Raw genomic sequence first — 25,884 nt, forward strand, 5'->3', positions numbered from 1 at the left:
CTTCACACACTGTTTTGTCGCCCTAGTGCCAAAGCAGTAGCTCAAGATAAAGAATCCATTTCCAGTCAGTGGGTTTATCTCCGGACATTAGAGGGACTGGCTGAGGAGGTCAGCTAAACAGCTCTCTCAGGGGGCTCAGGGTCATTTATTGTAACTGGCAGATGATGCAACTCCCCTCCCAGTTTGGGCCAGAAAATCAAGGGAGGGTTGGAAAAACAAACTGGTATTAGCAGTCTCATGCTCATGCTGAAATTGCAGACCGAGAGGTCCGGCTAAGGACATCAAGAGTCCCTTGCTCCATCACCAAAGTGAGTGCACGGTGTCCTGAGGCTGTGGATAACAGAGTTCCAGGAAGTACTCGGGTGAAATGACGATGCAACTTCCTGCCACAGCGAACTCCTTGTTTGTGCGAACATGGCGAATAAAGCTGATTCCGATTCGGGAAAAACATCCTCGGTTAGGTCGACGGATCTGACAGGATTGTCTCGCGGTTGAGCCCGGCCCCTCTCTCTCTGCGTTAGAAACCAACTCCAGTCTCCGGGATCTTCTTCTGACCCGGCATACACATGAAAGCATGTTTAATGTCAGCCCCAAGCATGACCAGCAGGGCTGAGCATAGAGGATAGACCAGGCTCATTAGTTCTAACAGGCCCCCTGACCTGACATCCTGAAAGAGCCGCTAGCTGTCTGATCTTTCCTCAGTCGCGAGCGGAAAAAGGCTTCACTTTCATCTCTGTCCTCCGCTCGGAGGGATTCTTCCTTCCTTCTCTCTTTAGCACAGCTTCCCTCGCAGGCCCTAAAATGCACCTAATGGCTTCGTTTGTACACACACACACACACACACACGTACACACAGTCCCGGACTAATAGCTTGCAGCTTAAGCTGGAGGTAATGAGCGTTTCCTGATAGTCATCTTCCTGCCTGAGGTGAGGTCCTCTCTCTGTATCTGGTTCTCTCCCCTGTCCGTCCAGGTGTAACATCTGGTCTGGTCATCTTTCCGTTGATACGACTGAATTAAACCACATCTGATTGGACCGACCAGAGCCATTGGGACAGAGTCTTACTATCCCCAGTGCAGTTGAGGACAAACTGTCGGAGCTGGGTGTCACCCGGCAAGTGGGCAACCAGGCCTGCATGGCTCAACGACAAGGACTGCCTTATTATTTACTGTTCCAATCTAGGACAATATTTCTGTTTAATAGTATTTATCTTGAGCATGTCTTGGTGTGATGAAGCCTGCTGCTTGAGAGATGGGGAGCCATGCAGAGACCCATTCCCTTGCCACGACTCTAAACCGGGGATAAATTCTAGTGGCATTAATGACCTTGTTTGTCCAGTGTGTTTAGTCCTACTGTTTGGGCTTTGATAGATGACCATGCACGGATCTTTGTCACACTTTGCTGTGCGTGTGTGTGTTTAATGTGTTTTAGCAGCACTACTGTGTGGGTTAGAGTGATGGCTTTTCTCGGTGACAGCACTGGAGTCAGCTTTTGGCCCGTGGTTGGTAACTTCAGCCCTGAAAGAAACTCGTAGCCCGTACACACACACACGCGAGACACACACAGGTGCACACATACACACAACCCTCTGTAACCCAGATAAACACCACAAACCCAGGCAGCAATGTTAGAAACAGCCGCAGAAATTGTACTCTTTGCCAGACTTTGATATGCAGTCTTGTTTTAGTGTTTATTCGACTCAAGGGAGCCAGTCAGTGAGACAGCCAGCAGTGTCACAACACCCTCGCAACGCCCCAGTGCTCTGGCTGAATGAGAGACACTGACAGAGAGGAGGAACAAACACCCGCTACAGGCCCTCTTTCTTAGGACCAGGCTTACTCAGGGCTTCAAAAACCAGCGTTTTCCTGATCTCCTCTCTCACGACCGCCTTTGCAACCGAATTGAATTGGTTCCACACAATAGCTGCAGGCCGAAGCAGAGATGAATTTGAGTTAGTTGTGGCGTGTGTGCGTCAAAGGGCCCTTATCTAAAGCCCCAGGGTTAGCAAGTGAGGCAGGAAGTCAAACGGACGACGCAGAAAAGAAACACCTGTGACGTCTTCACTATGTTCCATTGGAAAGCTGTGTTCCTAGACTGAGACCTATGTGCTCCAAACGTTCCCGACCGCAGCATCCCTGTGAGCTAACGGTCACCAACACCACCCAACACTTACAACCACAACCACATGACCCAATAATGATCTTATGGGAAAGACGTTTAACAGGGTGCTGTGATGTTCTGCACCATCAGCAAATAAAAAACGACAACTCTTTCCCATCACTCTCACTGCCCCGTCCGGGGGCAGAAGGAGCAGTTAAAGCAGAGTCCATTAAGTTACCTGATGGACTTTGTTAAGACTGGCCTGGTTTTCTCGGGAATTGAAAGAGCATGTGGCTGACTCAGATCTAGGCCATGGCCAAGCATCAAGGTTAGTTAGTCTCCTGCAGAGGTTCCACCTATAATGCAATGCAGTAGATCCCCAAGAGTTCCAGAAGATCCCCAAGAGTTCCAGTAGATCCAGTAGATCCCCGAGTTCCAGTAGATCCCCAAGAGTTCCTGTAGATCCAGTAGATCCCCAAGAGTGAATGCTGTCACATGGTTTCGAACATTAACCAGTGGCCCTGTAATTAGAATCATTAGTGCACAGTGCCTGTGATGCAGTCGGTGATGTCGGGTCAAACACACCCATACAGATTCAATGAATTATAGACAGGGCACAGTGCCTGTGATGCAGTCGGTGAGTACAATGTCAGTTACACGCAGAGATTGGGGAGGGGTGCCCTGCTAGGGCTCTACAGCAGACTTGTACATCACAGTGACAGAGATGCAATGGCTGAGAATAATCCCCTCTCCACTGTTTCTTTCAAATTGGAACCAGGAGAGCTGACAGACTGAATGGACCCTCTGTACTTTTGTTTTGAATCAATCTCTCTCACACATACACACACACACACACACTCATTCCCCCGTGGATGAAACAGTGGGAATGGATAAATTGCATAATGTGCATCAGAAATGTGAGCTGGCTAGCGTGCTGCATCCTGGCTCAGTCCCTGATCCCTCTGGGACACGTTTCACGTCTCCACAGTGAGGAGGCATCGAGCCCTGTGAAGGCCCCGGCTCAGGGGGCGTTCTCCTGGGGGTGCACTCCAGGACTTGGGACCTCAACCAACCCAGTCGTTTCATGATGGGGAGTTGGGGACATTCATTGCCAGAGACGAAGATGAAAGGAGATGCAAAGAGGTTCAATCTGTGTTGGACACACACACACACACAAATAAGGACTATACTGCCGAGAAAAGGTAGTCCCAGGTTATCATCCTTTTTTCGACATCGACGGCATCTCACACACTTTCCTCCCCCCAACAGACTATGATGGATGAATCGTAAAGCGGTGGCTTGTTTTGTCGTTTAATATGCTGATGGCATACTACTGACCAGGCTGCTGTCCAGCTATGAAACAGAGGACATTGAGTTGTTCTCCATTCACAAGCAAAAGGGTTAGGGGGGGTGTGTGTTCTCGGCGATGTGTGTGTGTAATTACCTCCAGATGAGCTCTTCACAGACCCAAGGGGGGCATGTTAACAGAACCAACATGGCCCTCATGCGGGGGGTCCGTGTGGGTGAGTACGTGAATGTACGCGCGCGAGAGAGAACTTCAAGTGAACTTCTCAACATAAAGAGAGTCGTTTGAACGAGTAGTCATAGTCATGCATCCCTACTTCTTCCCCCCCTAGCTGTGTACTGTGGTGCCCTACCTCCACTCCAGCCACCACCTTGGCCAGCCTTTCCTCTCTCATGTCAGACCCCCTCACCCCTCTAATCCTTATCAGGCCATGGCCACTGACCTAGGATCTGTCCATGTAGTCATAAGCGATAAGGATGCCAAGCTGACCTCAAGTAAGATCAGACAACTGTTCATGGGGAAATGTGTTTCCTCTAACTCGTGAGACCCTCTTGTGGACAATCGTTTTCATTGCCTCTTCTGGCCACAGCACAAGTTCATTTCCAGAACCTTTATTTTGAAACTTAAGTTAAAGAGGAACTTTCTTCTGCTGACAGTACCAAGTCTGAGTAAAAAGGTTGACAGGTAAGGACATTGTGTAATGCAACATATTGCATGTATGTTATGTCACTAAGAAAAAAGGAGAGGGGGGGATGAAAAAATGAAGGCATGAGTATAAGGAAAGACAGTGTAACAACAAGGTTTGAAAGAGAGATAGTAGAAAGGAGAGACGAGGAACAACACATAACAGATGAGTTCACCGTTTCCAATGTAACCAGTCAGTTGTGCAAACAATAACATTGAAAACAGGAGGCAGACCGTGTCTATCAGCTGGCAGATCAGGAGACAAGCACAGCCGCAACACCAGGACAAACATCGCTCAGCTCTCCCGTGGGAAACCTGACTCTCTCCTCTCCTTCACCCTTTCCTATTGCCCTCGCTCTCCTTTCGCGCTCCTCAGCGAGACGAGGAAATAAAGTGCTTCGGCAGAGTTCTCACACGACGCACTATGATTCTTTCTCTCACCCCCAGCAAACGTTAGTTGCCTTTCATAAGTACCTTTTTTTCCCTCTCAACACCCGTCTGCGTGAATACGTGTGTTTGTACGAAGGCTCGATAGCCATGTGTTTCCAATTGTTGTTTATCCAACATTGGCAGTGAGACATCTCGAGCTAACAATGGTCTCTTTTAAACACGGATAACTGATTACACACAGTGAGGCAGACACACTTTAATCCACATTGTCAGAGCCCCCCCCACCCCCACCCCCCCGTGACGCTCACGATCGTGAACAATGTGTGCGTGTACGTGTTTATGAAATCACAGGAGGCAGAGAAATTGAGAATAGTAAGAAAACGATTACAACATGAAGCCATGAGTGTGCAGTCCGCACATACACCTTATAGGTAACTCATCAGGGTAAGGGTTGCTGACATCAATCCTGTGGGTTTCTTTTTTTCTTCAAATAATTACAGGTCGATCTTTTGATTCTTGCATGACAAAGTGGGGAACAACTTGGTTGTCACCTTCTCCTACATCACTACCTACATCCGTGTGGACGTACGCTCTGCAACCATGAACCAATCCCATCCTCTGTCAGTGGTGGACATAGACCTAGGAGAAAGGTTCGTCTGAGGCAACACTATAGCAGACTTACAGTACACACACCCACACGCTCACTAGAACAGTATTTCCTTCTCTCCCAGTGGTCCTGTTATCTAGTATATCCATCCCCTACACTGCAGCCAAGAGACAGAAAATGTGGATTTATGTGGCCAAAAAACACAATGTGGATTTACAGACAACACACACAATAGATCACTGTCTGGTAGTCTTTTAAGTTGAGGTTGTGAAAGATTAATATCAAAAACAGATGCACAATTCTTCATCAATGTCAACTATAATACACACAAAGACGCATACATAGAGACATGTAAGCAACTTGATTTCCAAAGTACTAAAGGTTAACTATTTGGGGAGTGAAGAAAGCAAAACAGGATGATTAGTTACATTGGTAAGCATGAGAAAGCATAAGCTGTGCTCCATTTGTAGTATTCAGTGTAAACAAAAAACACATTAGGGACCTCTAGATCAAGTTATTGCCTTGAGGAATACAGTGAAGCCCAGACAACTGTAATGTTCAGTCACCACCAGCAGATGGCAGTAGTATTTCATGTGCTCTCTCCACAAGTACATAGTGGGTTAACCTTGCCCCCACATGAATACAATGTCAAGTATCAATCAGCCACCCCAAACTTAATCTGTACTTCAGTGGTGGATTTCAGACACATCTCTGTGTGTGTGTGTGTGTGTGTTTATCCATGAGCCAGACAGACACAGTCCCTGTTTCAGTCTGGCTGGCTCCCAACCCACACAGGATTGGTGGAGGAGGTAACTGGTACATCTGTCTCATTGGCTGACAGGGAGGAGGTGGAGCAGTCATTCCCCCCCCCCCCCCCCCCAGAGGGTGGAGAGGTGTGGAGGGGCACCCGTCTACGTCTGACTGGCTCACTGGGCGGGGTGGAAAGGTGAGGGAGGTCGTACCTGTGTGGAGTAGCTGAGAGGAATGTCCAGCCCCACAACTGGACCCACCACACTCAGCCATGTCACTACATAGTTCACCTGCCTGCAAAACACAGTCAAACATCAATCGATGGATATTTCTGCGCACAGAAATATCCATTGGACAGTAGCCAGTCTGACTGAGAATCCTTGCTTGAGGTAACAATGTCTATACTTTCAATATGTATCGAACAATAATGGCTAAAAGGAAGGAATGTGGATATGTAGCATTGGACATGTTAGATCATTATGAGGACTTGTCAAGTAGGGGCTGTTCTAGAGCATGGTGAAGGCCTGGTGTAACCATGGTGAAGGCCTGGTGTAGCCATGGTGAAGGCCTGGTGTAACCATGGTGAAGGCCTGGTGTAGCCATGGTGAAGGCCTGGTGTAGCCATGGTGAAGGCCTGGTGTAGCCATGGTGAAGGCCTGGTGTAACCATGGTGAAGGCCTGGTGTAACCATGGTGAAGGCCTGGTGTAAGCATAGTGAAGGACTGGTGTAACCATGGTGAAGGCCTGGTGTAACCATGGTGAAGGCCTGTTGTAGGCCTGTTGTAGGCCTGGGGCCCTTACCTGTGTTCCTCCAAGGCTGCCTGCATCACAGGCCGCATAAACTCCTCTGTCTTACAGGGGTGGAGCATGAAGAAAGACTGGCCCAGCAATGGGTGTTCCTACAGGGAGTCAAAGAAAGGGGGTTAAGTAGCAGAAAGGGGAAAAGAGAGAGAAAAAATGAATGAAAGAGAGAGAGAAGTGCTACCTGTTGTGTGATAGAATCCCAGGGGCTGTTCTGGAGTCTGATTCTGTAATTGGGATGAACACCGTTCCACACCTCCTCTAGAGACAGACTCCTACCATCTGAAATAAATAAAACAGGATGTGTTCACAAAAAAACGTTCACAAGCCCTTCCAAACAAACACACACACACACACTACGCACCGAGTGTTGAGGCTCTGAAGTAGAGTACAGGGGTCTGGTAACTGCAGGAGAAGAGGATGTGATACTCGTACTGAACCACCTGGTTGCTGCCTTCTGATACACTGCTACACGTGAGCTCTTCATCATCATTATCGTCGATAACATCATCTTCATCATCTACAAAAGTCACCTTAGCAGTTAACATCTAATGAAAACAGAAAAATACAAATCAGAGAGCAACTCCTGTCAGAGTTGAAATGCTATTCATGTAACTGTCGCTAACCGTCGGGGCGTTGTTCTACCTGCTGTCCCTCAGAGTCCGGTGGATCCTGCCTGGTCAGCGTGGCTGTAAGATGCCTTGGGGCTGCTCCTGCTCCTCTGTCCTCCTTATCCTGGTCCGTGATGCAGCCCACTCTGCCAGGCCCCAGGGTACTCTTCTTGAGGTAGCCATCCTCCGTGCTCTAGACTCCAACAAGATCCAACAGCGACCGTGGGATTCCATTCGCTTTACAGCTCCTTTTTCCTGTCCCACCATACTTTGGCCCCGCGTCCTAAACGTCTAAGACACACACAGCTGGGCCTACCTGTCCCTGTTCCCAAGTCCAACCGTCTCTGACGGTGTCGGAATGCTGAAGAAGGTCCTTGCAGCAAATGTGAAACTTCTCCTCATCCAGAAGACATCCGCTCATTTCTGTTGATATGTTCATTGAGATTAGACGATCAGAAAGGGGGAAAGGAGCTTTCAGGATGATGGGTAAGGAGAAGTACAGTAGATAGAAGTGGATGACAAGGAAAGCACACGCACGAAAGGTTCTGTTTGTAGAAAAATGGCATCTGCAAAAATTGCTTTACTGCACTTTAACTCAACGATAAGAGCAAGAGCTAAACCGATCTCACCTTTAAATACGGCGAAGAGACTTCTGTCGTTGCTGAAATGAATAACAATACAACATAATTGAAAGCAGCCTACCTATACAACGATTTGAAATATTTCGCTTGGCTGGAATGTTGTTGATGCATGCCTGTTTGTTTCTGGGACAGTTCCGGCATTGCTGTGACGTTTGCTATGTCGGCTGGTTCAACCAATGGGGTTTGTCCTTCAACTCCGCTTCACTCCCAAAGCGGATATTCTGACAGTACGAATGTAAATACGTGAATAATAATTCACATTTCAAATAACCAAAAAGGTCGCAGATTAATATGAACACAATCACACAAACGAATTCAGAAAAAACTACAAATACATTTACAATTTTTTTGTGATCCGATCGAAATGGACGCAAAACAGGTTTTTGTCTGAAAACTGTGGCTAATCTTATAAAATGTTGGGTGTTTTCTTTGTTATGCTTTTTTTGTTGCATCCTAAATGTTGGAGCAAAAAATGAGTACTGTCTCCTGATGCTGCACGTGCAGTAGGTGTCTCTTACTTCATCAACAGCTGACTCAGTCTCTTGTCCTGCAGCACATTTTGATGTTCTGGTCAGTGCCACGCGCCACATTTCCAAGATCCTCTGTCTTGGATGTTTGACTTGGATATTTTCGTATTTTCTATGTAATTTAGTACGGTAATTTGTAAGGTATCTATTATAGGAGTGACTGTGAGGCATGCAATGACTTATTTGGAATTTACACATGATACATTCATGTAAGCCTATCATGTATCAGCTCGCTCTGAATAAGAGCGTCTGCTAAATGAACATTCAATATATTGTAACCTAATAAAAACATTATAACTATAATCAAAGGAAATGGATTGAGGACATTTCTGTCAAAGTTCCTCTTATCTGATGTTCCATGCAGCTTATACTGATAAGAAGCCAGAGTCCAGGAGCAATAACATGTGTGTGTGTGTGTGTGTGTGTGTGTGCGTGTGTGTGTGTGCATGTGTGTGTGTGTTTGTGTCAAAATGAAAGAGAGTGAGAGAAGGCTGGGGTGTTATGTGAGAATACAGTGATCTGTTTGGTATGGTTTGGTGACGTATTACATTGACCATCAGTTCCAGACTTGTACCTACCTGTCTTGCAGTGCTGGGTGAGATCATAGGTGGTCTCGGTGATCAAACTGAGTCTGTGTGTCTCTGCGTGTGTGTGTGTTACATCAATAAAAGGTTGAAAGCCACTGATAAAGATCAGAGATATAGATGGAAGGAGTGGTTAGTGTCTTTTAAAGAGTACACTCTACCTAACTCACAGAAACCGATCAGGCTGTTTATTCCTGTATTCCGTCAAATGCTCCAACCACTTTTTTAACCCCTCCAGCTCAATTCTTCTCTGTCGCAAATTCAGGAACTACATCCGTACCTGACAACAGAAGATACCATGGAACCAGTGGAGGTAAAGATGAATGGAAGGAACAAAATCAAGCGGGATGTCAAAAGGAACTTATTCCTTGAACTTGTTCCTTGCGTCTATCGGGACCAGGAGAGTAAGGGCTCTCAGGCTGCGACCGTGCCTGCTCAAGGTGCTCCTCTCCCGGGGTCAAACCAGAGGCAGACTGCGGCTCCTCTGGAGGTGCAGATGTGCCAGTCCATTCTGCCCTGCCATGCCGATCACCAAGGGCTACTGAGCGCAGGGCAGCTGCTCAAATGGATGGACACCACCGCCTGTCTTGCCGGTGAGTGTTGATGTTGACGTTTGGGTAGTTTGTCACTTTCAAAAATGGTCGGTTACTGTACTCGTTGACCCTCAGAAGCCCTTCCAGTGCAGTTGTGTTGGTAGAACCTGACGCCACAATGTGGTCTCTCTCCTGCCTTCTCCTCTCAGCGGAGAGGCACGCTGGCATTTCTTGCGTCACAGTCTCCATGGACGACATCCAGTTTGAGGAGACAGTCAGGTAAATCAGCGTTCATTTCTCAGGAAAGTTTGTGTTATGCTAACAATTGTTGCTATATTGCGATATGTTGTTGAAGATGACAACATCGGGTCCGTGTGTTACTACAGGGTGGGACAGGTCATTATAATCAAGGCCAGATGCAATAGAGCCTTCACAACCAGCATGGAGGTAAGTTCACCCATACACGCACCCAAAAACAACGCAAACCCAACCCACGCGTGCACATGCACAATCAGACAAGCACATGACCTCGAGTGTGTCCACACACAGTGTGATAAGAGCTTCTTATCGTTTGATAGTCCGACACGGTGTAACCCCAGTGCACTGACCCCTCACCTACTCTCCCCGGGCTCTGTGTCTGTCTGTGTGTAGGTGGGGATTCGTGTTTCGGTGGAGGACGTGTTGACCGGTGTACAGAAGACGGTGTGCGTGGGCTTCTCCACCTTTGTCGGGAAACCTGCGGGGTCCCAGAAGGTGATCCCGACCGTCTCGCCTTCGTCGTTGTCCGTGTGCTATCGCAACCCAGTCTCACATCATTTTGTGAAACAGTCACGAAAAAGAATCGAATATTTCGTGACACGTTCACAAAATTGGCACTTTTGGCTATCGACTCCTCGGGGCGCGTGAACAGTTGCCGGGCCGTACGCGCATGTCAGTTGGCTGATAGTACGTGTGTGTGTGTCTGCAGGTCATCTTAAGACCTGTGGAACATCTGTGTTCTGAAGAAGAACACTTGCAGCATTCCCTGGCCTCAGAGAGACGAAGACTCCGCCTGTATAACGACGAGGCCTTCAGCTCCCTGCTGCGAGATTACCAAATACTGCAGAGGTCCAACCTCGACCTCCGGGGGTCCAACGGTTCGTTTTCCTGGATAGCCGCAATAATTTATGAATCCTTACAAATCTATATCATCTTATCCGACACGTCACCCTTGTAGAGACCTAGAGGAGGGCATGGAGGGGGGACGGGGGGAGGAGGGATTAGAGAGAGGAAAGAAGAGGCAATAGGTCAAGCTCGGATTGTTTGTGTTTGTGAATGACATCCAGTGCAACAGATGTGATCAAGGTTCAATCAAGGCTGCTAGCAAACACTGTGCATTCATTCAACTTTATTGATCCCAAAAAGGACAATTCATTTGCAACTTACCCAGTCCAGTTAAAAACTCATAGGCAGTTCGATATACAGTATGTCAAAGGTAGAGATTAACATGTATAGATAGAACATGAATATAGTAGATACAACATAAATACATCTTTTTATATAAATAACCGACTTCAAAAGGATGTAATTTGTCTGCGTTTAAGAGTCAGTCAGTGCGCAAGGATAATATTATTGGTGTAAGGCTTTAAGGGGCACCTTATATAAGTAGATAGTCAAAATAAGGAAGTAGTATTGTCAATGACATCCAGTCATTAAGAGCTGTTCCTTAAAAAAAAAAATCACTGTCACTCCAGGTTTGCGCCTCAGGAAAGACACGCCTTCCCTGACCACAGAGAACACGCGTGTGGAGAGCACCGAACTGGTCCTGCCACCACACGCCAATCACCATGGCAACACGTTCGGAGGACAGATCATGGCTTGGATGGAAAACACAGCGACAGTGGCAGCCTGGTATACACTTGCACGCACATATTGTATATACACACACACACACATATTGTATATACACACATACACATTGTACATACACATATTGTATATACACACATACACACATTTATTGTATATACACGTACACACACATAAGAAGTGTCTGTAAACAAGTGTGTGTGTCTCTTTCTCCAGTCGTCTGTGGGGTTGTTACCCGACCTTGCGTTCAGTTGACATGTTCAGATTCAGAGGGCCCTCCTCTGTGGGAGACAGGCTGGTCTTCAAGGCTCTGGTCAACAATATCTTTCAGAACAGGTAACTGGTGTGTGTGTAGGTGTGTGCTAGTGTGTGTGTGTGTGTCTAAGCATGTGTGTCTCTGCAGTGTAGAAGTAGGTGTTCGTGTCGAGGCCTACAACTGTCAAGAGTGGACTGAGGGAAAACCTCGGCACATCAACAGTGCCTTTCTCATCTACCAGCAGGCCAGCACGCCTGATGAAAGCCCCGCTTCTCCCACAGCCACATACACGACACAGGTACCATGACAAGAGGACACAGAGAGAGGCACACACTTAAGTACTTTTCGACAACCTTTTTTACGTCAACATTTGTCTCCTGCTTCAGGATGGGGAGAGAAGATATCTGGCTGCGATTGTGAGGAAACGAATACGACTGGCAAGGTAACACGGACCGAAAGTTGTGTGTGAGGTTCAGACACATTGACATGAACCCCCGTTTACAATGTCCTCTTGTCAGTCTCAACCACCTGTTGCAAACCGTATGCTTGTTTGCCTGGATTCTCCGTCCCACAGAAAGCACATCTTGTCCTGTAAGGAGGAGGGTCCTCTCTCTGTTCCTTGGGACAAAAGCAACCAGGTACAAACCTCACATTCTGCCTGTCTCTCAGAACAGCTTCACCGTCTCGATTCCCAGATCAGAGCTTTTCACGTCTTGTATGATGGATGACTTCCCCCTTCAGGTGTACCTGGGCTATAACAACATAGCAGCTCTGACTGTGCTGGCTGGGAAACAAGACTGGGAGGCCAGCAGCCTTCACAACAGGGTACGACACAAACCGATGCCGGGGCAAAAACATTTACATTACATTTACATTTAGTCATTTAGCAGACGCTCTTATCCAGAGCGACTTACAGTCAGTACAGGGACATTCCCCCGAGGCAAGTAGGGTGAAGTGCCATGCCCAAGGCCACGTCATTCTCACAGTTGGGAATCGAACCGGCAACCTTCTGATTACTAGCCCGATTCCCTAACCGCTCAGCCACCTGACGCCCCTTCGTGGTGATAAGACATGTCCTGTTCTTCCTCCAGATCAGCGTGTACGTCCACGAGGAGATCGAGCTACTGTGCCTGCGAGTTCAGATGGAGGTCACCACCTCTGCACTCCATGCCTTCACCTTATTGGCTGACCCCTGCCTGCGACCCCGATGGGACAGACACTACCTGTGAGACCGTCTCTTACCTCATGTGTAATTGCCCCTGCTGCTATGTTAGAATGCCTCTGCCCTCTCCAACCTTGCCATCCCAGCTGAGAACAACGATTACAAAGTAGTGCATCCCCTCGACAACTTTGCTACATTGCAACAGTACCCTCGTACAGCATATTGAGTGGCCCTTTCAAAGCCATATGTTTAAATGCCGGGTGAGTTCTTGAGTCTGGAAGTGCCCTTTAACCCCTTCACCTGGATCTGCCCCTGGCAGGAGCTGTAAGGAGGTGGAGAGGGCCGAGGAGGAGGAGGAGGCGGTGTACCACATCACGTGCTCCCCTGACAACGGAGACAGGATCCAAGACTTTGTGATCCTGCTCTCCAAGAGGAAGCCCTGCAAAGACGGGTACCGTCCCCTCTCACACCGGGGCTGTTTGCGTGCGAGGGCGTCTTCTTCCCCCTCCTCCTCCCCCCCCCCGAGCAACAGCGTGAATGTTATGTCGCCTGTGTCCTATATAGGGACCCTTACATGATAGCCGAGAGGTCCGTCACCGTGACGACGGTGCCACCCCAAAAGGGCTTTCGCCGTGGCGAGATCCAGTGCGTCGGGTTCCTCATCCACGCCCTGGGACCTAACTCCTGCCGGGTTTGTACGCCCGCACACGCACACAACACACGTACACAGAAGCAGTGTCAGAGACGTTGTCCTGACACACCCTTCCCCCTCCAGGTGTGTTATTATAGCCAGGTGACCTCCAGTATGCTGCCCTATGTGGCGGGGGACCTAGCTGGCTGGTCCAAGTCTATGGAGGAGACGGCTCATGCCTGCATTGGCTTCCTGGAAAGAGATATATTCACTACGATCTTCTAACACTCCAAGGTGTTGTGCCACCGGCCTGCTCTACACGGCATCTGGTCCTTGTAGTCTTTTCCGCATCATCACAATGGATTCTACAGGATTCTCAAGTCACCGTGGCGATGCACTGAATAGAAAACAAGACCGAGTCAGTGTGTGCTGTCTTCGAATCCCATGACTGTTTGTTGATTTGTTTGTCTTTGCCATATATTTATGCTCTTTTCGTAAAACCATGTTAAAACAGTCAATTATGTCTACTTTAAAGGCAAAGTAGATAAGCTTAGCAAAACTAGCCATTTTGGCTCAAATTTAAGTATCAATTTCAATCCCACTCCCCAGTAGCCTGGCCAATGCTGTCGGTCCAAACGCAATGATTGGTCGTGTTTATTAGTACTGCGAAGGCCAGGTATCTGTTTTATTTTACTGTCAGAGCGTTTAATTTATTGATTGCTGTCAGGATGTGGATTATTTCAGCAAATATGACAAATAAAAAAATACCTACACTGCCTTCAATTCAGTCAAGTCTGTTTCTAGTCTCTGTTGTGGTTTTCATTTGGGAGCAAAGGGGTCTCACATTCAACATTCACAGACACGACATAACAAAAAGTTTAAATTGATATCCTCTCTTACAAAGCAATTCAATACTAAAACAATGACATTAACATGATATTAAATCAGAATTGTATTTTAATACATCTCCCTCAATAAACCCCCCTTAAACACCCATTTTCTCCTTCTCTTCAATGGTGTCCAAAGTAGACAAAGCAATATCTGTACAGTGGACAGGGGTCCGATGTGCTCTGGGCTTTTATGAATTAGAACCAGAGAGAGAGAGAGAGCAGATCAGGCTGACAGCATCCTGTATTTGAGGAAGCAGAAATGAGCCCTTGTAAAATCCTTTCAGAACAGAGAGATTGCCTATCCAGAGCTGGGATTGGCCAACGGGAAACAGTCTGTAATCTCGACCAATGAGACGTCTCAAAATACCACCACTTTGGGTTGTTTGACCGGGGCTTTCTTCACAGGCACGTGGACTTCTTCGTGATCGGCGCTCATGTTGTTGGACAGCCAGCCCACTGTCACAGAGTTGGCTAGAGTGGATTGGAATAAAAGAAAAGGTCAGGCTCAACCAATAACCTCACGGAAACCATGAAGGAGGAGTGCAACGTGTGGGAGGAGACTGAAAACAAAAGAGATCTGACTCACTCGCAGCCTGATGCTCGGGGCAGTCCTTCTGGAAGTGTTCCACTGAACCACACACACGGCAACTACCTCCTACACACACCAACACACACACCAACACACGCAAGGTGTCAGAGACGGGTGAGGATAGGGAGAGAAAAAAAATAGAGATCCGCAACACGATTTGTGCGTTTTCGTTTAAGAGTACACAAGACCAAACAGTTGCTTGAATGTACCTGCAGCATAGAGCCCTTTGGGGTTGTCTGAACAGGAACGGGACAAGTGACCCATTTTACCACAGATGAAACACTTGGCATACGGGTATTCGCCTGAGGACAAGAGAGAGAGAGAAAAACAAACAGACTTCAACACCCCTAGGAGACCAATCAACATTAACCTTGACAATCCACAAAGTTAAATCAAACCTTTGGTACGAGTCTGGAATGTGTTCCTTACCCAGGGCAGGGTCAATCTTAGCCCTGCACCGCTGGATCTCATGCTCGGTTGACCCGCAGCGGTAACATATGTCCCTCCCCATCTCCTCATCACGCTCTGCCTCCGGACAGTCGGCCAATCCATGACCAGGTTTCCTGCAATTAAAACAGAGCTACAGAGAAGGGGGGGGGGGGGGGCAGACGTGAGCCAATCATAGTCAGGTACAGGGTGGATCTTCCAGGTGTGAAGCGTAAAGCAACTTTGCATGTCCCTGGCTGACTTACATTACATTTACATTTGGTCATTTAGCAGACGCTCTTATCCAGAGCGACTTACAGTAAGTACAGGGATATTCCCCCCCGAGGCAAGGAGGGTGAAGTGCCTTGCCCAAGGACACAACGTCATTTTGGCGGGGCGGGGAATCGATCCGGCAACCTTCTGATAACTAGCCCGACTTCCTCACCGCTCAGCCATCTGACTCCCGACTTACCATATTGCTCTTTTTGTCGTTTTGCCTCTTTATCCTCCTGTCTTCTCTTCTTCTGTCTTTCCAAAGCGCAGTCTCTACCTCCTCCCTGAACTCTCGCTCCTCCCCATGCTGTGACCGTCCACTGCCACCAGCAGGTAAGCTTTTCCCGCTCTGCTGGAGGAAGTCCAGAAACCCGTTGACGTCAACATTGTCATATTCCTTCTTCGGACGGTTAGGTTTCTTCACTCCTGCGCCACCCGGGTGGGGTCTTCTCAAAGGGTCAGCTCCTCCACCACCTCTACCCCAACTCGGAGGTCCACGTCCAGCTCCACCTGAAGCCCAAGAGCCAGGTTGTCCCCTTCCTCGTCCGTGCCCTGCTTCTGTTCGTCCTCCACGCCCTCGCAGCTGACTCCAAGGAGTGGCGTCAGCGGGCTTGTGTTTGTGAACGTTGTTAGCACGGGCCCACCTTGTCATGACTAAACAACCTTGTATGAAGAATTAGAGGGATTATGAGTTATTCACGCATCCACTAACTTCGATGGTGGGGTCTGTAAAACAACGGGATACATTACGCGTTAGCTAGAGTAGCCAGCTACTGTAGCTGTCAAGTAACGAGCTGTGAATTAAAGATTATGCTAGCTCTAGAAAGCCAAGTAGAAGAAAGTTAACTTACTTGCTAGTAGTAGGTCAAAAAGCTCAATTAAGGAGCAAGGAATAAGTTATGATTCAAGAAATACTGAATACATACATACCCCTAAGAATAAACTATTGCCACATGTATATTTTCTTGTCCCCGGAAGAGTCAGTTTTATTTACTCCGGAAGTCTACGGCACATGTTTCTTCTTCTTTGGAATCTGTAAGGTGCATACACCGCCACCTACTGACAGTAGTACTGTAGTGGAGTGTGAAGCCCTAGGCCTAACGAGCGAGCAGAAAATCAGCTGAGCAAGCAGAAATTCACAGTTGCGCAGTTAATACTATGACAGCGTGTCAACGGCTCCCTAACAGCTACCTGTACAACTCTCGGTTTTATGAGTGAATTTGTGAGTGATAGATTAATATCTGCGCGTGTGAAATAATCTATGTGCCCGCGATTTTTGACATAAATCTGTGGGGACACCCATAATTTGCTTGCGGGGCCCCATAAAAGGCTTGGGCCGGCTCTGATTAAACCATAGGCCGTACTGTGAAATGGTGTAACGCTACTGGTTTTTATTGTACCAACATTGCAACACTAACATCCTGTGGCATCTAATGAAATTATCTTCAGTACGTGAGACATTGCAATAATTATTTTTATTATCTCTTGAATGTACAGCTCATTCCTTTTCTTTACCAATCAAAACATGAAAATAGCCAATAACCAAAAACACATTCATAGGAGTAATAAATGATCCACTCCTAATGCTGCATTCAGATTCTTCTTTACTGCATCAACACTAGCCAACGGTTGTCTACCTAAGCAGATCTGTGGTTTCTTCGGTCGCACCTGAAAGGACTTCAGCATATAGGAAATATTGACAAAAATGAAGAGATTTTGCTTTTATGATCTGTATAAGTGACTAGATGTGGAGGTTGAACGAGTACTTTTGAGAATTTCAATTGTGATCTGAGAAATAGGAACCAAAGCTTCTGAGAAATACTGTAATTACTATGCACGAGTGTAGCTTAATTACAATATAGCCATCAGTGTCATGTCTAAAGTGTAGATAGAGCCCAGATATATGATTACATATTGGCATTTATTGTAATATAAAGGCAAACGTGACGGCATTCACAAATTAGTTATTTAGATGATACTGAACAACAAACGGAGATTGCCAAAGTAGCGGAAAGTCGCTATATTTGTCGCTAGTCGCTAGATTAGATGTTTATAGGGAAGGCGAAACGTTTCTCAAAAAAAATGGGCAACACTGAGTAGGCCTACCATCCATGCTTTCCCATAATCGTTGACATTTCAGTTTAGGTATTCTACAGACAACTAGGCCTACTTGTAGGCCTTTGTTTGGACAGGTGTGTCAGATGACCTTAATTAGAACCAAGCGAATGGAGGTTAAAACGGAAGGCATTTCAGATTTTAGTATAGTCTACTTGGGTTTAGGGAGCAGGCTAAAATGGCGATGGCTGCTTATCACGTGCTGGTTATCTCACTTTTTATTGTTGGAAGTTTAAAAAATGGTATGCTAAGTTTACCAATATTTAAAATGTATGCTTCATGCAGCAGCCTTATGTAGTTATGTTGTTTCAGTGTTCAACAGCCCCGTAAAGCGAGCGGCTGGAATGTCTGTGAACACGGGTAAGTGCAGGCATGTGGAATATCGAAGAAATTTGCTTACATTTTTTGATAAATTGGTTGGTTGAATTATATTTTATGACATGACATTCCATCCATGATTTGCAGACGTGGAAAACGTCTTAGAGCGTGATAGCCAAAACAACGGGGAAACTCTTGAAGGTAGTCAAAACGTTGCAAATTAAATTGCCAAGGCATCCTAGAAAATAAACATGTACCTGTTTTCTAGCCAACGGTTAAATGGCTTACCAGTGAACATTAAGAGGATAATTGTTTTCTTTCTCAAGAACCTTTGAACTCTGAAGCTGCTGTGATGGAAGGAGACATGATAGTTTCAGTGAGTAAAGCCACAAGCCCTCATCTCTCCCGTCTGTCCTTCCAAACACATGGAACATTCCAACTCAAACGCACATTCTTTCTTAGACTGACAGAAATGCGGCGAAAAACCTGTGGCCAGATATTGGAGGACAGATTTATGTGCCCTACACCATCAACCCAAACATAGGTCAGACCTCCTGTGGCAAGTGCATCCTTTTGAGAATTTAACGTCTGGTCTTTGAAATAGGCCTATTTGATGGACTACTAGATGTCTAAATACTTCCCCCTATCAATGTTTTGCTCTCAGTGGGAAGGACCAATGACATAAAAGCAGCCCTCGATATGGTAACAAGTCAAACTTGTGTTAGCTTCTACGTGCGAAAAGATGAACAAGGCTACGTGGAGTTCACAGAGGGTAATGGGTAAGGTGGCCATCTCATTTTAATACAGACACAGAAATGCACTGGCGGGAGGGTGGGGGGGTTGGGGGGGCGGCGGTGGCGCGTTGATTCCGTTCTTCTTATTTCCTCTCGTAGCTGTGCCTCCAATGTGGGCTATTTAGGTAAACGGCAGGTGGTCATACTTGGGCCGCCTTGCAGCGTGGGGAACATTGCCCATGAGGTTCTGCACACGCTGGGCTTCCACCACGAGCACACCCGAAAGGACAGACAACAGTACATCGACATTTTGTATGGCAACATCATGGGAGGTAGGGTTTGGCTCTTCAGTCTATTGGGATTTGTGCAATGTCACCGTGTTTTGGTCTCGCTTCCTTACCCTGAGGGTTGGACTGTGGGTCCTTCTGAATGTAACTGATCTCCTCTCTGGAAACACTTGGAGGTTAAACCATGCTACAGTATTGTCATGCAGTGTTGTTCATGTTCTTCTTGCAGGTAAGGAGGGTAACTTCCAGGAGAAGAATGGCAACACACAGGGTCTACCCTATGACATCAACTCCATCATGCACTATGGAGGGTACAGTACCTAAACACTGCCGTCTTCAGTTTGTGCTGTTCGTTCTGTAAAATGTGTTCAGTATGGCGTCACGGGTGGCGTTTTGAGGATTGTCGCCCTGTATGATAGGTCGTTTTTCTCCGTCAACGGAGAGCCCACGATCAAAGCCAAGGGTTCCGCCGCGAAAATGGGCCAGAGGACTTTCCTGACGGATCTCGATGTGGACAGGGTCCGACGACTGTACCGCTGTGGTGAGTGGACTCTCCTCCCATCTAATGGACCTAATCTGTACATTTACATTTATGCATTTAGCAGACGCTTTTATCCAAAGCGACTTCCAAGAGAGCTTGACAAAAGAGCATAGGTCACTGATCATAACAGCGAGGTAGTCCCAAACATTGCAAGCAGCCAAAACATGAAGCATACGTTGTGAAAAAAAACTAAACACGTGCCAAAGGGAAGACCTGTAATTGAATCCCAATGCCCCCCCCCCGCAGACATCAAAGAGTAACAAAACATGCCCCCCGCAGACATCGAAGAGCAACAAGACATGCCCTATGTTGTGAACTCGACTACCACCATCCTTGTTACTCCTGCAAATGCCAACACGACCAATGTCTAAACGCTGGGCACCAACCAGGAACACCCTGCCTGTGCAGGACTCTGCTGACGACACCAGAGGGCGCACTCGCTCAAGCAGCTGCAGCATGGTTTAAGGGTGAAATCATGACCAACAACTCGGGATTACATTTTTATTTACTTTGTCATGTGACTGTTTTCAAGCCACAGTAACACATTTGGGGTCAGATATTACTACCAGTGGAGGAAGGACATTTTAAATCTGGCTGGAAGTATTTGACAGGTAAATGCACATGTGGGTTTTTAGACTGCAGAATATCAATAAAATGAATGCATATCAATAGAATGGAACTGGATGTGTGTACCACCTGGAATAAACTTAAGTGTTGCAAAATGGGAGACTTTGTTCTGTGCCTCCTTTGTCCAGCCTGGTGAGGTGTGATGCCATTGATTGATTCCAGGGAATCTCCTCTGGGATAAAGTTTGTAATTTGATATATTTTGAATTCCATAGCGACACACTGCCCCAGTTTTGTTGCTCAAATTGGCAACAACTTTTTTTTTTTTTTTTTTTTTTGTGAGTTGACTTGTGAAGAGTATTGCTTTCATAAAATCAGATTGACACTTTTGTGTGGAATGAGGTCAGCATATTTCGAGGGTTCATCTATGAGGGAGGCATGGTGATGCGTGACGTGGGCAGGCGTAGTTATTAATATGGCCCGGTTCCTACTTTGTTGGCAGTCTGAACGGACGGTGCGCCGAGATGGTGCATCAATGCACAAGCAAAAGCGATAGGCAAAATGTGTTAGCCGAAGAAAGCACGCACAAACTTCAAGGATTGCTGCTAATTGGGATTTATGATGTATTCAATTATTTTGAATGGACGATTTAGCTGCTGGTGATACTGCGTGAGAAAGACCATAATGAAACAGCTGAAAACGTGTCAAGTACGTGAATACTAGACTACATTGATTACATTGGCTGAAATATCAATTTTGCCCGTTTTTCTTAATAATGCCTAAAGATGCAATCTTTCGGTTGTCCTTTATGGAGACGGAGCGCGCGCACAGATTTGCTGTTTCCTTTATCTGAAGTTATTGATATATCGCTACACTCGGAATTTTGATATTAACGAGAGATGCGTTGTGTATGGTAACTTTTGTTTTTTCCAAACAGACATCCCATATATTGCGCAGTTCAAACTCGTGCGTAATTTCATTGTATACGCTGCAACATCGCACAACAAAATTGCTCAAAGAGCTAAACTGACGACATTTAAAGATCTTCTTACTAACGACACGTACATTTAAGGATTTTATTGTTTTTTGTTTTTGTTTAAGCTACTTTATAAAACCTTTATGTGAACTCTTGGATTCGTCAAATCTTCAACATCCTGTTTTTAATGCCTTTTTTCAGTATTATCAAGACGTTATTCCTTCCAAATGCTGCAATGGGGAGAACAAGGTTTAATCTTATAAGTCAAAACAGAAAATGTCAATGCTTTACCAGACCATCATCTTCCTTATCTTTCCTTTATCTGGTCACCAAGAATTCCTTAAGGGATTAAGCTAACAACACCCAAAAAAAGATATTTCCCAAGCCCACCCCTCTGTGACTACTCTGAAATCCTCCCTCCTTCTGGTACCGACATGGCTGCGACTCCTGATGTGGCCTGCCTATCAGAGATGGGTGGAATCATGGGTCAAAACCTCAGCCTGTCCTATGGTCCTGAACCCTGTAACCAGAGTGCTCTCCGAACCCTGCCCTACTCCCCCGAAGCCACGGCAGCGTTCGCCATAGCCATCACTCTCATGATGATCTTCACCATTGTGGGAAACATTCTGGTCATCATCGCCGTTTTGACCTCCCGCTCGCTCCAAGGTCCGCAGAACCTCTTCCTCGTGTCTCTGGCGGCGGCGGACATTCTCGTGGCCACCCTCATCATCCCGTTCTCCTTGGCCAATGAGCTGCAAGGCTACTGGGCCTTCCGCTCGCTGTGGTGCGAGATCTACCTGGCGCTGGACGTCCTCTTTTGCACCTCCTCCATTGTCCACCTGTGCGCCATCTCGCTGGACCGCTACCTCTCCATCTCCCAGCCCGTGTCCTACGCGGCGAGACGCACCCCCAAGCGCATCAAGGCGGCCATCGTGGTGGTGTGGCTGATCTCGGCCGTCATCTCCTTCCCTCCTCTCCTCTCCCTGGACAAGAGCGAAGGAGGGGTGGAGGTGTGCGAACTGAACAGCGAGCGCTGGTACATCCTCTACTCCACCATTGGCTCGTTCTTTGCGCCGTGTTTGATCATGATCCTGGTGTACGTGAGGATCTATCAGATTGCCAAGCAGCACACTCGCCGTCCCCCCGGAGAGAGGCGCAAGGAGGGCGCCCAGGGGGTCAACGTCGCGGCTTTGGACAAACGGCCGAAATCGTCCAGCCCGTCGCGAGCCAGCCCTCCAAAGAGTCCTCGCGTCTCTCCTCCCTCCCCCTATCCCCCTCGGGCCCGGCCAGAGACGCCCGGCAACGATCTCCAGCCGCCCGAGGAACAGCCTCCGGCCTCATCGCAGGTCCCCGCTGCCGTGGGTCCACCGACCTCCCCTCCCACCTTCCTTTCCCTTCAAGGAGACCGACCTCCGGCTATCCCTGACCCCCAGGAGGCCTGCAAACAGCCTCACCAAGCTGCTGAGACACACACAGGATCTCTCCACGATGACAGTTCCTCTTTCGGCTCGGAGGTGGAGGCGGAGACGAGGGACCATGGAGGAGAAAACGGCCGAGGGCAGGGCGGGCCTGAGAAGATGAGGATGACCACGCGAGGGTTGTTTCAAAGCAAAAAGTTCAAAGGTCAAGTTCAAAGCCTGGCCCAGAGGTACAAAAACACAGTGGCCACACCCACTGGCACCAAGCTGGCCTCTGATGGGCTGCCCAAGCCCGAGGGCACGCCCATGTCACGGCGCAAGGCCATGGTAAACCGAGAGAAGCGTTTCACCTTTGTGTTGGCGGTGGTAATCGGCGTGTTTGTGGTCTGTTGGTTTCCCTTTTTCTTCTCCTACTCCCTCGTGGCTGTCTGCCCAGAGACCTGTTCTCTCCCCAAGCCACTCTTTACGTTTTTCTTCTGGATTGGCTACTGCAACTCCTGCCTAAACCCTGTGATATACACCATCTTCAACAAGGACTTCCGGAAAGCCTTCAAGAAGATCTTGTCGAGGAACACCAAGGGCACCTACTTCTAAAGTGCAGCTCGCGCAAGGACAGAATTCCTTTTAGTTCATGAGGACAAACAAATGGTGTACGCACTTGCTTCTCTTTGGTTTGCTAAACGAATGCGGACGAATGCTTCAATGTACAGTATTAAGTAACTGGATTCTAGGTTGTTCGTGGAAAGGATAATAATAATATCTTTAATCTGCATCAAGGTGTGAAAAAAATGTGACGGAATCTAATGTCATTTAGAAACGACTTGTGATTGTCAAGATCCAGAACGATCTTCAGTCTTTCCAGAGCCTGTGTATTAGCTTGGGGCATTAGTCACAATGCAAGGATACAGTATCAAATCAAATTTCATTTGTATTGCCCTTTTTGCAAGCAGCATCACACACGGCTTGACATACACCCACAGAACTGCACCTAAACCAACCTCAAACCCTCCAGAAAGACAGGGACAAACTCCCATTGAAGCTGAAACGTCAGAAACATACGGTAAAACATAGGTTCCGTGAGTTTTTAATGTTCTGGGAGTTCTCCAGTGGAGCAGGTTGCTTCGCGAGTCATGCAAGGACAGAGATGAAAAGGACTTGACCAACCAAGACGATTCCCCTTGAATTTCAAGGTTAGGAGAGATCTGGGTATTAAACAGGGTATGATCTCCTCACGGTGTGAAATATACGTGGTATCTAGCTGAAGGTTTAAACAGCAATCAGAGGTGTAAGGATTACAGGGTTTTCTAAAGTAAAAATAAAAATACAAATGTGCATGTTTCTCTGCCTACACTACTCTGTCTCTCTCTTTCTCTCTCTCTCTCTCTCTCACTAGCCTTGGGTACTAGATGTGTGTAGTGGTGGATAAAAGCATCTCATCTCGTAACTCCCCATGGACATAACATCAGAGGGCAGGATAGGGAATAGATCCTGAAGTGAGATCCAGGAACGTTAGACCTCTCGCTGGGAGCTGCCCATCACAGTCAGAGTTTCAGGCCACCGAGGGGAAACTACAGCAGGAAAACCAGAAACATGGAAAACCTCCGGAAAAGATGGAGAAGAAAAAGACCAATGTGAATCTGCTGCAGTACCACTGCTGGGAGTCCAGTCAGTGCTTATGTTTCCTCCTTGTATTCCTGCTCTCTCTTTTCTTCATCTCTCCCCAACTGTATCGTTTTGGAGAGAGACAATTTCCTAGGTGACGGTTGTTCACCCAGAAGGTACCAGGTTGTAAACTGACTCAGCACTGGAAATGGAGTTTGAATTCAGTTTGCCTGCTGTCTATCTCAGTCCTGTGTTAAACTGCTTTACAACTGAGAAAACAAGGTCTAAATCCACAACGTGACTTGGAACCTTCTTAGACAAATTATCTCTGTGTGTGTGTGCGTGTGTGTGTGTGCATGTTAATCCGGAGGGCATGCTTTTGAATGTCCATTACTAAATTATTTCTTAACCATCAACTGTGTGCAGGACTGGCTGAAATGGTGGGCAAGGATGTAAATAGTTGCGATGTGATATGTAACAAACCTATGTTTTTTTAGGTGATCATGGGCTGCACTGTTGAATGAGGAATCAATTGGGAGCTTGTCTTGAGTCACCCAGGACATGATTATATCCGTTTTTTTGTGTTTGAAAAGGCCATGGTTTATTAACCTTTGTTTTAACTGTTGTTCTTACATAGATGAGCTGTTGTGGTGTTGCGTCTCAGTTCTGCACTGTATGGTTGTACAAATAAAGGGTTTCATAAATGATGTTGTGTAACTGAATGTTCACATTGGGTGATTTAGAGGGGGGGGGCAGTGAGAGGGGATGCCATTATAGCTCTGCTTATTGTATCCTAATGCTTTCATAGGAACGATTCCCTATTTATTGAGTAGTTGTAGAGAGAGAGAGAGAGTAGTTGTTTTGATGACAAATTCGACCTCCTGGGATGCGTGGCTGGGCTGGCTGGGAGCAGTCAGTCACAATGCGGCACTCCACAGAGTAAGTGTTCACTCTGGGGGAAAATAAATAGATTAATGGTAGAACATGGTTCATATCCTTCTTTTATTTTTTCATGAGACATTGTAATGAGTATTTGCGAAAGACAATGACATTGGGTTCAGTATGTACTGAGCCAGTGTTAGTGTTTACTCAGCTCGACACCTACACCTTTTACTTCATTCTCTTGTTTGCCGTTCTCCTCAAACTGCAGAGAGGATCAAGGAGTGGTGTCCAGATAAACCCAGATGAGCAGACACTACAGTTTCAGTGCTTCACTTGGTCTGTCGTACTGCGTACCGCCTCAGTGAACGCCAACAGCAGAGTGCCTCTCCACATCGTATCGAATATGTGTGTGTGTGCGCGCGTTGTGTGTGAGATGGATTTTCTCTCGTCGGCGATGCACTCTAAATGTGAACGTGGAGAAGAGCTCTCTTTCCATGTGCGAGCTCTTCAGGCCTCGAGCAGATCCACAAGGGCCTGAGAAACAAATCTCGCTGTGACCCAAGTGTCCAACCCGGGGAACAGATACTTGGATTATATAATGGACATGGCGTGGACGTGTTTGCTGTCTAAACACACTGTGTTAGAACGCAGCTGACCAATAGATAACCATGTTCTGTTTAGAATACACTTCATTAGTAAGCCTGTACTGAGGTTTTTAAAGATAGTGATAGGGAACACTGAAGCAGTCCAGAAGTACGGACAGTAGGTCTGGTTCCCATAACCTCTGATGTTTCCTGATGCCATCCGGATGGCTTTGAGTTGAAACAAGGCCGTAA

At 47.0% G+C, this 25,884-nt stretch overlaps 5 protein-coding genes across 12 annotated transcripts; 3 read left to right on the forward strand and 2 right to left on the reverse strand.

The window, feature by feature from the left end:
* Positions 1-4,806: 4,806 nt before the first annotated feature.
* On the reverse strand, positions 4,807-8,417 carry atg10 (ATG10 autophagy related 10 homolog (S. cerevisiae)). 4 transcript variants are annotated; one of them, XM_047014860.1, is made up of 7 exons: positions 7,879-8,047; positions 7,566-7,672; positions 7,284-7,442; positions 7,003-7,186; positions 6,823-6,920; positions 6,639-6,736; positions 4,807-6,131 (listed from the first exon to the last, which is right to left on the reverse strand). In XM_047014860.1, the coding sequence occupies exons 2-7, from the start codon at positions 7,668-7,670 to the stop codon at positions 6,014-6,016; spliced, it is 762 nt and encodes a 253-aa protein (XP_046870816.1). In that variant the 5' UTR covers positions 7,671-7,672; positions 7,879-8,047; the 3' UTR covers positions 4,807-6,013. The 4 variants fall into 4 exon arrangements, with proteins under 4 accessions (XP_046870816.1, XP_046870815.1, XP_046870814.1 ...); XM_047014859.1 differs by lacking the exon at positions 4,807-6,131 and adding an exon at positions 6,249-6,537 and having other exon boundaries at positions 7,003-7,158; positions 7,265-7,442; positions 7,879-8,417; XM_047014858.1 differs by lacking the exon at positions 4,807-6,131 and adding an exon at positions 6,249-6,537 and having other exon boundaries at positions 7,952-8,386.
* Positions 8,418-9,299: 882 nt separating this feature from the next.
* LOC124463045 (acetyl-coenzyme A thioesterase) lies at positions 9,300-14,094 on the forward strand. The gene is made up of 16 exons (XM_047014736.1): positions 9,300-9,314; positions 9,402-9,594; positions 9,744-9,813; positions 9,921-9,981; positions 10,186-10,287; positions 10,502-10,670; positions 11,268-11,424; positions 11,599-11,718; positions 11,786-11,936; positions 12,025-12,080; positions 12,213-12,276; positions 12,380-12,463; positions 12,730-12,863; positions 13,120-13,251; positions 13,365-13,491; positions 13,576-14,094. Exons 1-16 carry the CDS (start codon positions 9,300-9,302, stop codon positions 13,714-13,716), a joined length of 1,776 nt encoding a protein of 591 aa, XP_046870692.1. The 3' UTR covers positions 13,717-14,094.
* Positions 14,095-14,370: 276 nt separating this feature from the next.
* Positions 14,371-16,630, reverse strand: zcchc9 (zinc finger, CCHC domain containing 9). Of its 4 annotated transcripts, none has more exons than XM_047015067.1 (6): positions 16,540-16,630; positions 15,809-16,272; positions 15,340-15,490; positions 15,120-15,212; positions 14,908-14,976; positions 14,371-14,792 (listed from the first exon to the last, which is right to left on the reverse strand). In XM_047015067.1, the coding sequence occupies exons 2-6, from the start codon at positions 16,259-16,261 to the stop codon at positions 14,680-14,682; spliced, it is 879 nt and encodes a 292-aa protein (XP_046871023.1). In that variant the 5' UTR covers positions 16,262-16,272; positions 16,540-16,630; the 3' UTR covers positions 14,371-14,679. The 4 variants fall into 4 exon arrangements, with proteins under 4 accessions (XP_046871023.1, XP_046871026.1, XP_046871024.1 ...); XM_047015070.1 differs by having other exon boundaries at positions 15,809-16,335; positions 16,540-16,626; XM_047015068.1 differs by having other exon boundaries at positions 16,461-16,591.
* A 121-nt stretch (positions 16,631-16,751) lies between these two features.
* Positions 16,752-20,329, forward strand: LOC124463243 (low choriolytic enzyme). 2 transcript variants are annotated; one of them, XM_047015064.1, is made up of 10 exons: positions 16,752-17,966; positions 18,037-18,084; positions 18,190-18,243; positions 18,369-18,418; positions 18,505-18,586; positions 18,707-18,821; positions 18,936-19,108; positions 19,293-19,374; positions 19,483-19,604; positions 19,884-20,329. In XM_047015064.1, the coding sequence occupies exons 1-10, from the start codon at positions 17,903-17,905 to the stop codon at positions 19,973-19,975; spliced, it is 882 nt and encodes a 293-aa protein (XP_046871020.1). In that variant the 5' UTR covers positions 16,752-17,902; the 3' UTR covers positions 19,976-20,329. The 2 variants fall into 2 exon arrangements, with proteins under 2 accessions (XP_046871020.1, XP_046871021.1); XM_047015065.1 differs by having other exon boundaries at positions 19,851-20,294.
* A 346-nt stretch (positions 20,330-20,675) lies between these two features.
* Positions 20,676-24,853, forward strand: LOC124463144 (alpha-2B adrenergic receptor). The gene has a single exon (XM_047014906.1). It carries the CDS (start codon positions 21,581-21,583, stop codon positions 23,156-23,158), a length of 1,578 nt encoding a protein of 525 aa, XP_046870862.1. The 5' UTR covers positions 20,676-21,580; the 3' UTR covers positions 23,159-24,853.
* The last annotated feature ends 1,031 nt before the right edge of the window (positions 24,854-25,884 follow it).

The sequence above is a fragment of the Hypomesus transpacificus genome, unplaced genomic scaffold (genome assembly GCF_021917145.1).
Source record: "Hypomesus transpacificus isolate Combined female unplaced genomic scaffold, fHypTra1 scaffold_27, whole genome shotgun sequence".
Lineage (NCBI taxonomy): Eukaryota > Metazoa > Chordata > Actinopteri > Osmeriformes > Osmeridae > Hypomesus > Hypomesus transpacificus.

Bases quoted from the DNA above. Each gene is read 5' to 3' on its own strand.
- atg10 (XM_047014858.1), bottom strand. From the start codon at position 7,670: ATGAGCGGATGTCTTCTGGATGAGGAGAAGTTTCACATTTGCTGCAAG. The intron at 7,187-7,283 runs GTAGAACAACGC...TGTTTTCATTAG, and splicing joins CGGACTCTGAGGGACAGCAG to ATGTTAACTGCTAAGGTGAC. The intron at 6,737-6,822 runs GTAGCACTTCTC...GACTCCCTGTAG, and splicing joins GGGATTCTATCACACAACAG to GAACACCCATTGCTGGGCCA.
- LOC124463144 (XM_047014906.1), top strand. From the start codon at position 21,581: ATGGCTGCGACTCCTGATGTGGCCTGCCTATCAGAGATGGGTGGAATC.
- LOC124463243 (XM_047015064.1), top strand. From the start codon at position 17,903: ATGGCGATGGCTGCTTATCACGTGCTGGTTATCTCACTTTTTATTGTT. The intron at 18,822-18,935 runs GTAAGGTGGCCA...TTCCTCTCGTAG, and splicing joins GAGTTCACAGAGGGTAATGG to CTGTGCCTCCAATGTGGGCT. The intron at 19,375-19,482 runs GTACAGTACCTA...CCTGTATGATAG, and splicing joins TCCATCATGCACTATGGAGG to GTCGTTTTTCTCCGTCAACG.
- zcchc9 (XM_047015067.1), bottom strand. From the start codon at position 16,261: ATGACAAGGTGGGCCCGTGCTAACAACGTTCACAAACACAAGCCCGCT. The intron at 15,491-15,808 runs GTAAGTCGGGAG...CCTTCTCTGTAG, and splicing joins ACGACAAAAAGAGCAATATG to CTCTGTTTTAATTGCAGGAA. The intron at 14,977-15,119 runs GTACATTCAAGC...TGGTGTGTGTAG, and splicing joins CAAAGGGCTCTATGCTGCAG to GAGGTAGTTGCCGTGTGTGT.
- LOC124463045 (XM_047014736.1), top strand. The intron at 9,982-10,185 runs GTAAGTTCACCC...GTCTGTGTGTAG, and splicing joins CCTTCACAACCAGCATGGAG to GTGGGGATTCGTGTTTCGGT. The intron at 12,864-13,119 runs GTGAGACCGTCT...TGCCCCTGGCAG, and splicing joins CGATGGGACAGACACTACCT to GAGCTGTAAGGAGGTGGAGA.